We start from the raw sequence: 9,963 nt of genomic DNA, 5'->3' as shown, positions 1-9,963 counted from the left end.
GAAAACCAAAGCAGAAGTAACGTTAGGTAGTAATAGAAATCTAAGAATAAGGATTATAACACAAACTCATGTAATGAAATTTTTCTTTCTTCCATACCCTCTTTTGAAGCCATTCTTCTTTCCCCTACAACATTGATAATGGTGATATTGCCACGTGGTACATAAAAAACTATTAAATTGATTGCGTAATAGACTTTCCTATCATGTCGGTAGCGTTCGTATGAACTATCAGTTACAAATACAAAAGAAAACAATTGTGCAAGAAATAAGAGAAAATGATAGTCTGATGATGTAGTAAATCAGGAATCAAAGTTTAAAAGGAAAAAGAGTAAGAATGAAGGCATCTCACAATCATAGATTCATGCTCAATATACGGCCAGGTTTAATAAGGCAAAACCATAATACATCATTCTTTCTTCCCTACCCTCTTCCAAAGCTAAATATTTTTCCTAGTCCTTCAACATTCATAATGATGAACTATTAGATCGATCGCCTTAAACACCTCTCCAATTAGGTCGGTAGAGTTTGTCTGAACTGTCAATCAACAACAACAAACCCGGTGTAATCCCACAAGTGGAGTCTGGGGAGGGTAATGTATACGCAGACCTTATCCCTACCTTGTGAAGGTAGAAATGATGTTTCTAATAGACCCTCGGCTCAACCAGTAGCAACAACAAGAAAATAAGATATCTCAACTGTCAACCAAAAATATAGAAAACAATTGCACAAGAAACAGGAGAAACTGATGACAAATGAGGAATCAATAGTTTAAAAGCAAAAAGAGAATTGCGCAAGAAATAGGAGAAGTTGATGACAAATGAGGAATCAATAGTTAAAAAGCAAAAGGAGAAAGGTTAAGACTTTGATACCATATTGACAAGGAGTAATCAGTTACATTTACAGGAGACATTTCTAGCAAAGACAGAAAAAATGAAACAGAGTACATACTACATAATCAATGTGATAATTCATAAGCCCCAACCTATTTAAAAAGAGAGAAAAGAAACATTGGTCTTAGCCAAAACCAATGAAGTTGCACAAACAGAGAAGTTCATAATACAATGCATATCGATATACTTGAGCAACACTGATCTTAGTCAGACGTATAATTTAGCAACAATACTGATATAAACACCAATGTTTAGCGCACTGTTAACTTTCTTAGCACAAAGATAGGTTCTTTAAGATAGTTTCTCTTAAGAAAGAGCATAGCTTGTGCATGAGCTAAAAAGATCCAAAAAAAGGAGAGTAAGAAGACACGGGCAAACTACTAAATAGTAGATCTAGTCATATATAGATATTCTTCTGTTTTCTACTTTTTTCTCTTAATTGCTTAACACAGTAGGCTAACATTTGTTCATCCCTATACTTACAAACACACCAAACAGGATCACATCACTAAGGACCTTAGATAGCAAACCTTTAAGTTTCCAGTACACAACTAAATGACAGCTTAGCTAATACTTATACATTTACAAATGCAATTATGCGTGAATTTTTTAAAGCTTATGAATACCAGGGAGGATATTCAATCCCATCACCTAGGTTGCCAGGAAACATTCCTGGTTCGTTCACTGCCTGGAATAAAGTTGTGGCTTTTGCCTCCGCCCAGATGGAGGAGTCGTCAATCTCCGGCAAGTTCACATTCAAATCTTCCCACATTCCACCAAATCCTACACCTTCATCACTGTTATCCTCTTCAACTTTTTTGTTGTCCAGTAATGGAAATGAAGCTTGCCCCCCGGAATAGCAGCTGCTTTCAAAATCATTGTTGAAGAACAAAGATTCATTCTCCATTTTCACAGTCTCTGGAACTCCAGTACTGTATGTCGAGCTGCTAGAGCCAGTTGAATTTTGGCCTTGGTTTTTGGTGTTCATATGAGGAAAATTGAGCTTGGCATTATCGCCATAGAGTTTATGTGCAACAGCATCATAAGCCATAGCAGCATCATGAGAAGTCTCAAAAGTACCGAGCCAGAGGCGAGGGCCACGGTTGGGTTCACGGATTTCTGCTACCCATTTCCCCCATGTACGCTGCCGAACGCCCTTGTAGGTGCAGCTAGCATTTTCAGGGCCACCTTTGCCTCGCATACAACCTTTTCTGGAAGTTGCTTGGCTGATTTTCATGGTCTTTTTTTCTGCAGAACAGTGTGACATTTTGGGAAAAAGGGACTGATTTGGAAGAGAGTTGAAATTGAGTTGTTCAATATGGTTTAGGGTTAGTATTTATAGTTGAGGAAGCAGAAAATGAGCTTTAATGGAGAAATTTCGTTTCTCCTATGTGTCTATGTACAGGGGAAGTTCACTAGTACTTGTCAAAAGCAATCACCGATCATGTTTGTAGTTGCAATTAACATGGATGTTATGCATGTGTTTTCTTTTTGTTCCCATGCAAACGTGGAACGGACAGGGTTTTACAGCTGAGAATACTTCTCTAGGTTTTCTTCCGTTTTAAGAAATTTTCTTTTCTAACTTTTCCACTTTCTATACTACCTTCCAAATTCGTTACTTTCTTTTTATTCTGAGTGGATGGAATTTGGAATGTATTAAACAAGAAAGGTGAACTAAATCCTGACGTCAGTCCTGGAAAAATTGAATGTTGATAAGCATGAACTAAAGAGCATGAGACAGAAGATGGGTGCTTTGAACAGTTGTAGTAGTTGTACATTTTCCGAAGAGTTTATCTACATTAACTCACAGTCTTGTGATTTCGACGAAATCATGTCCTACTGTCAAAGCTTCCCTCTAATAAGTACAAGCTCTCATACCATATCCATCCGGGGGTGAGGGGAGAAGAAGGGTGTATCGTTTCTTTTCCCAACACTAAAAGAGAAATCTCATAAGCGAAATGACAGTATATATTAAGTTGCGAATAAAGTCTCACATTGATAATGGAAAAGAAAAAGAAGTTATATATAAGATATAGGGATATTTTTAGATGGTGTGACACATTGTTCGCATTCCCGTCAAATCTCTCCCTCGAACTAAATCCTGCTTGTCCCATCATCAGAGATAGAAGGGCCCTCAAAGCTAGAACCACATAGCCAACCACCAAAACTGACAGGTTCATCTGGAAATTCAATATGTGCCACCCACATTGTCGAGTATTTTTGTGCTCATCATATCCCACAGACTTCTCCTCGTGCGCATCTCCAACGGGTCCAAGTGTTCCAACCAACCGGGTCTGCACATCTGCCATACATTCATGTTCGCTCCAGCGAACCATTGGCTATGATACCAGTTTATTGGACCTCATACCAGCACAAAGACACTCTTAACATCTGTGACACTATTCGCCTTGGACCGGCAACACATTTTTTCACAACAGGTCTGATACCAGTTAAGAATATCTCTACACCTAAACTTCTTTTTCCCTTCAAGTTCAACTATCAATGTGAGATTGGTTCACACTCCCAACACATTGAGTCATGGAGATCATCTAATCGAATTATATCATTTCTAATATCTAATTCCATTTGTTCTAGCCTCGAGAATCTAGGAAGAAATTTTGATAGAAAAATAACAAAAGACTGCACTATAGGAAATGTGTAATGCAACCAATTCCACACATAGATCAAACATAAAACAACTATATCAAGCGATTCATGTTATCATCGCGGCAACTCACGACTATAAGAAATTAATTGTAAATACCGATTTCGGACCTCCATTAAAATAAACTCCAGCAACATAAAATAGTAATGATATTGTACAAGGTTCTTGATTTGCGAATTTTAGACGCCTAATGTTACATGATGAAAAGATGTAAATACAACTATATAAGTTGTGATCGGTGAGATACCCTGAAACACAAAATTACATGTTTTTTTTTCTTTTTTCTTTTCAGTAAATAGATAAATTGGTAGCAGCACATAGCTTCTTGCCCAGAAAAGCTGGAGTCACTTTAATATTAAACTAAACAAAGGAGTCAAAGGTGTGGCTCTCGACAATTTTGCACAAGGTGGCTAATTTCCAGAAAATAATGGCTATAGTGCGGATCCAAAGATTGCAAATCTATGTTGTCCGAGTCAATACAGGGGTTTGTAAGTATTCGGCATGAGTAAGTCAAGTTTCTTTTGCTAATTGTTAGTGTATTTTGAAGAGTTCGTCTAATGTATTCACACCCATATCAATCCGTTCTATACAGATGTCACTGCAAACGAAGAATTCATATAAAATAACAGCAATTACCGGCATGAAATGGCTGTACAGGGCATACACAAAAGTGGCATATGCTCTGAAAAGTCACAAACTAGGCTGACAAATTTTGCCTCTGGTAATCAGTAATGCATCCAAAATCAAGCATAATGAAGGGCCATGTAACATCAGCTCATGACTTAAAAAGGCTGCCTATCATTGTAATGGTGTAAGTCCTCTTCATGTCTTCTGACATAAAGAGTTGCAGGGGACGTCAATGCAGAAAACCTTCACCTGGGGCCCCATATAACATGTAACTATATGCTGAAAAGATTTGGCTGAAATCCATAAAATACGGACATGTGATGAACACGAAACAAGAATACAAAAGTAAAATTTTAATTTTTTTTTCCTTCTTCTTTTCTTATTTTTGGTGTATGGTTAAAAGTAATTGAGGTGCCTTTTGACAGCATATGGTATGGCATATATTTTGATCCTGTCACAGCGGAGGTGGATCTAGGATTTAAACTTGATGTTTTCAACCTTTAAGATTCTTAGCACTGAAATCATTGTAATATAAAAATTATGGGTTAAGATCTAATATTTATTGAAATTTTAGTGGGTTTTCACATAATGTATATATACTCTGTGTCACAAAAACTTGGGTTTAGGTGAACTCGTAGTTAAAAGGCTACATCTGCCTCTTGTCACGGCCAAGCCACTGTATATAAATTAACTCCCGGTAGCTAAGCATTGTTGCAAAGAATATTTACACAAACAATACCAACACCCTGCTCAAAATGATGGCAAGAAAGTGGAGGCACCACTCAAAATACCCCTTCAGTTATCCTCATTAACTCCTCTAACAAATTTCATAGCTCTTGCATTCTTTCCTATCTCAACTTCCTTTAAGCTTCCTGAATGCATGAAACATTTAATATCCACTATCCCAAGAATGAGGTAAATAGACATTCATTCCTTAAGTTTTTTTTTTATAGGCGAGAAATCCTCCGGAGCCAGTGGCACAAAGTTCGAAAATCGGTGGACAATGGGTTCACTCCTGACTCCTCTACCCTTCTCCAAATCTCAGGCTTTTGTTCGTGACAGAGTTTGAAGCCGTACATTCATTCCTAAGTTAGACCGCCGGTTATTTTATCTTTGCTTTCACAGTTCCTCTAAAAACCTGTCTCAAAATTTATCACTCTTAAAAAGTTCATCACTTCCTGTTTCTCTGAGACCATCAGATTACGAGAAAAGGACTTCGTGTGGCATGTATGCTCAATCTTAATTAGTTTTGCCTCTACCTATAAGGCTCACGTCCATCTTATATGACAGAAAACAGAAAGTAAAGGAGGTTATAGGATAATTTGTTGATCTCCTCTATACGTTAATAGTGAATGAGAGAGACATTATTGTTAATGAGCACTTGTACATTACTGATACATCAGGATGGGAAATCCTAAAGATCCATCCATGCTTCAGAGTTTGAGTACGATCTTCTTAAAACTTAGGTTTCACAATACATAGTGACACATTTTCTTTTTCCCTGCTATATTTATACTTGAAAAGAGCAGAAGACAGCAAAAACAGGAAACATAGCAGACCATATTAAAGAAGTTACCCTAGGAAAAAATTATAATAAAGTATTTGAAAACTCAATAAACTTAAATAACCTAGATTAAGTGCTTATATGACACTTATAATATCCACATAAATAATGATAATACAATGCAAACTTAAATTCCTGACATAAGGCATATAACAGTCTAAGAAAGATCAAAGAGAAGCAAAGGTTCTCTATTCAGTAAAAAGCACTAAAATGCAAAAAAAAGGTTCACTGCACTCAAATCTCAACAAAAGGAGAGGATTTTCATTTAAGAAGACGCAGGGGGCTGATGTGGAGGAAAAGAAAAAAGTAGGATACCAGACTCATGGGTGAAATTACTAACCACAAAAGAGTGGCCAGCTTCAGACAACTGTGAGTCCAAGAATCCTGCCAACAACAACTCGCGCTCAAGTGTGGAGTTTATCTGCTATTCAGAATTAAAAGATGAACAGAAGAGTTAGCACTCCCATCAAAATACAGACAACAAAAAGGCATAAACTGAGAATTTACTGCCTACCACTTGGAGCAAATTGGGAATTTATGATTAGTACAACTACTCCACCAGCTTTCAACACTCCCAAGATGTCCACACACAATTCATCACTAGGAAACTCAATGGACCTAATATACAGCAATATTCTTACACAAAGACTCCACAGATGTCAAGACATGCAATAACCAGTCAATATGAAGAAACTTGAAATCTTATGCTCAATAGGTAAAACGGCAGAAGTAGGAAAGAGGTTCGATATTTTCCAAGTACCCGACCAAGGGACAAATGAGCTACTCCAACTAGAACAGGAGGCAAGTTACTTTCTCTCCTTAACCAATTTTGGGAGTTAGTCGCCCCCTTGTCATGGTTCCTTCTTTATACCATAATAACACAAAGGATACACATGATTCTTGGATAATATGTTCTTTTCCAGATGAAAATACTCTTCAAGAATTGACTTCCTCACTCTCTATACAGAAATCACACACAGTAGAAACTGTTAGCTTTTACTACCATTTCACTTAGACAGAAGGCTTGTTTATCACCATATTGTTAAAACGTAAAACTTTATGTAATTTGGAGTCAGTATTAATTCACCAACCTCTCCTTTTTATTTCTCTCTTTTTTATAAGTCCTCCAACTACATATAATTAAAGGCTCTATTCTTCACCATCCTTCAACACAAACCTGATTCATTTCATAAAATCTTCAAACCCTAATTTCCTTCATCATCTAAACCCCAGATAAGAATTTTCTCCAAGAAAAGCAGACGCTTCAGATAAGAAGTTGTTGAGGTCGAGCATTAGGTTTATAGGTTAGGAGGTAGGAGGTTAGTCTGATAGTGTTTTGTCTTACGCTGCTAGTAGCTCCTGTTGTGTCAATATTACTTCGTTAGGGTTGCAGGTTAAGTTGTAGTAGTCTAGTTTGATAGTGTTTTGTTTTAGGATGCTAGTGGCTCTTGGTGTATCCTTATTACTTTCATTGTGTCTGTAGTATTGCGTCATTGTTATTGCTTTTCTTTCTATTTTCTGGTTATTACGTTGCTGGTGTTATCTTCCTGGCTTCCTTTGATGTTACTGCTCCACTGTCTCTTTCCATCATCGTGAGCCGAGGGTCTATTGGAAGCAACCTCTCTACTCCTCCGGAGTAGGGGTAAGGTCTGCATACACACTACCTCAGACCCCACTTGTGGGATTCCACTAGGTTGTTGTTGTTGTTGTTGTTGTAATTACATTGAACACTGCACTAATTGGTACCATAACATCATCTTTGGAAAGGAACAATATAGTGTCTCCAACTGGACTGGTCCAGAGAAGAATCAAATCCAATTTTTTTTAAAAGCAATAATCATTTCATATTTCCCACAAAAAAAGTGCACTCACGCAATCAAAACAGTAACAACTGGTAAAAAAAGTAAGCATGCGCTTAGTTGTTTGGCAACTGAAGTTCCACCTTATTGGTGGAGGACTCGATTCCCCACCTTGTAATCCCCTCTCTGTCCCCAATTCCCCCTTCCCCTCACCTTTGTATAATTAAAAAAAAAATTAAAAAAAAAAACATTAATAACAGCTCCACAAAGCAAGTACACCATAAGATGGACCAAATTTCAGCTCTATTTAATTCAAAATGTATAAAGTTACTCTTTTTTTTTGTTTACAAAGGGGGGAATATTTTTTACTGAATTGCATTTCGTGTATGCTTTACTAATGAAATTCTTATTCATTCACCAAATGGATTAAAGAATCACTCTATAAACCATCGGAAAAAAACAAAAAATAGGAAATTAAACCAATTTCCTGTGCACCATTACACATTGGTGAAACTTTCACTACACATACGGTGAAAAATATGGAAAAGGAACATTGGAATTTAATAAACTGTAGTAAAAACATAATTCACCATTAATTGAATGAACAGATACAGAATTTAACCTCGAATTTCAAGCAGTAATTATTTTCTAAGTCAGAAAAATTTATAGAAGATATAAGAAGCACAAACTTACCATAATGCTCTGGAAATTCGAGAAATGTTTCTGTTTGCTAACAACCTCTAAAATGAATGTAGAAGAACTAAATGGGTTATGTTTGACCCATTTATAAAAATTGGATCGGGTTTGAACCGGTTAAATGGGTCAACTTTTCACTAATTAGGTGGAACAGTAGTTTTATTAGATGAAAAAATAATATTTTTGTAAATGAGATTTTTCGGAAAAGAAATGGGAATATATAAGAAATACAGAAAACTTTTTTTTTTGGTGCAAAAGATGCGACATGGATGGGTTGTAAAAAAAAGGGGGTTCTGGGGTAAACTATTAGTTGGGGTCGTTCCTGAAGGATAACAAAAAACCTCATCAACGATGCTAGTCTGGCAGTGCGAGTGTATGCGAGGTAGGTTTCTAACAAAAAGAGTCCCCAAATGGTCGTCTTTAAGCGTCTTTTGTACAAAAGTCGGAGGTTGAGCAAAAACGGTGATATTTGGTGAAGCCTCCATCTGCAAACCATGTTTAGCTAAGGAGTCAGCTACTTGATTTTACTTCCTGTACGTGTGGAGGATATCCGGATCATGTAGCCAGACGATCAGACACCTGCAATCAAAGATGATGTTAGCATAAAGTGGATGGGAGGAATGAAGTATAGAAATAAGGGTCTTAGCATCTAAATTGACTTCCAAGGGTGCATAGCCGTGAGTGAAGGCCAAGTTCAAGCCGTGGTATAGTGCTAATAGCTCTGCTTCCATGTACTAATCGATGACTCGCAAAGCCCAGGAGCCATTTGCCCGTGTGGTCCCAGATGACTCCACCAATTCCCCCATGCATAGTGTGTTGTGAGGCGGAACCATCAGGATTAAGTTTAAAGTAACCTGGACGAGGAGGGTGCCACTTGATGTGCATAGGAATACGTGGAGATACAGTGCGGGAGGGGGTAACTATATTGTAGAATTCTGCAGCCATATGAAGGATAAGAGACGTAGAGGGGGGGCTGATGATGGGTTCGAAAAAGCTTACCGTTACAGGCCAGCCAGATGTGCCAAAGAGCAAAGGGAATAAATATGTCATTAGGGATATTTAGTGAATTCGGCATGTGAGTATGGGAAAGGAAATGTTTAAGTCAAATGAGTGGAGAGTCAATATTGTTCTGAAGTGTCGTAATTGCTAATAGCATGGATAACTGCGATCAAAGATGAACTGCAGCTGGACACTAGAGGAATAAATGAGTCGTTTCAGGGTGGGTGAGGGATAGGGCGCAATTGTCGTTTGGGAGGAAGCCTATGTGGTGATAATGGCTGGCAGTAGGGAAGCGGTTATGGCTAACCAGCTAGAAGGAAGTGTTTAATTTTGGGCGGGAGTCAGAGTTTCCAAAGCCAGCTAAAGGATGGTCCGGAGTAAGTGGGGAGTAATTGATGATATAGTGATTTTGTGGTGAAGGTGCCTTTGGAATCTAGAGTCCAGGCAAGAGAATTGGGGTTAGTAGTGTGAGAGGGAATATACGTGTTGAGGATCTGTCGTAGGAGATCGGATGGTAGTTCAAAAGGGACGTTGGTGAAGTCCCATTGGTGATGTGTAAGATAAGTGGATACGGTATCGATAAGAGCGTGACGTGGTAGGGGCCCAGTGATATATTGTCTCAACTGTCGATTAGGGCTGATCCAGGCATCATACTAGTGTGTCGTCACCTATAAGCCATTTAATGCCTGGTTGATAGAGGTGCCAACCGACGAGTAGGTTTTT

The 9,963-nt window shown here is 37.9% G+C and overlaps 1 protein-coding gene across 5 annotated transcripts; it reads right to left on the bottom strand.

Annotated features, from left to right (window-relative positions):
- Window positions 1-290: 290 nt before the first annotated feature.
- On the bottom strand, window positions 291-9,030 carry LOC107798466 (dehydration-responsive element-binding protein 2D). 5 transcript variants are annotated; one of them, XM_075253347.1, is made up of 3 exons: window positions 8,239-9,030; window positions 6,062-6,170; window positions 291-4,475 (listed from the first exon to the last, which is right to left on the bottom strand). In XM_075253347.1, exon 3 carries the CDS (start codon window positions 2,155-2,157, stop codon window positions 1,507-1,509), a length of 651 nt encoding a protein of 216 aa, XP_075109448.1. In that variant the 5' UTR covers window positions 2,158-4,475; window positions 6,062-6,170; window positions 8,239-9,030; the 3' UTR covers window positions 291-1,506. The 5 variants fall into 5 exon arrangements, with proteins under 5 accessions (XP_075109448.1, XP_075109449.1, XP_016476959.1 ...); XM_075253348.1 differs by having other exon boundaries at window positions 6,087-6,170; XM_016621473.2 differs by having other exon boundaries at window positions 6,062-6,167.
- Window positions 9,031-9,963: the final 933 nt, after the last annotated feature.

Source organism: Nicotiana tabacum, chromosome 5, assembly GCF_000715075.1.
Source record: "Nicotiana tabacum cultivar K326 chromosome 5, ASM71507v2, whole genome shotgun sequence".
In the NCBI taxonomy this organism is placed as follows: Eukaryota; Viridiplantae; Streptophyta; class Magnoliopsida; order Solanales; family Solanaceae; genus Nicotiana; species Nicotiana tabacum.
Note: the sequence above shows the minus strand (reverse complement) of the source record. Positions and strands in the feature narration are given on the sequence as shown.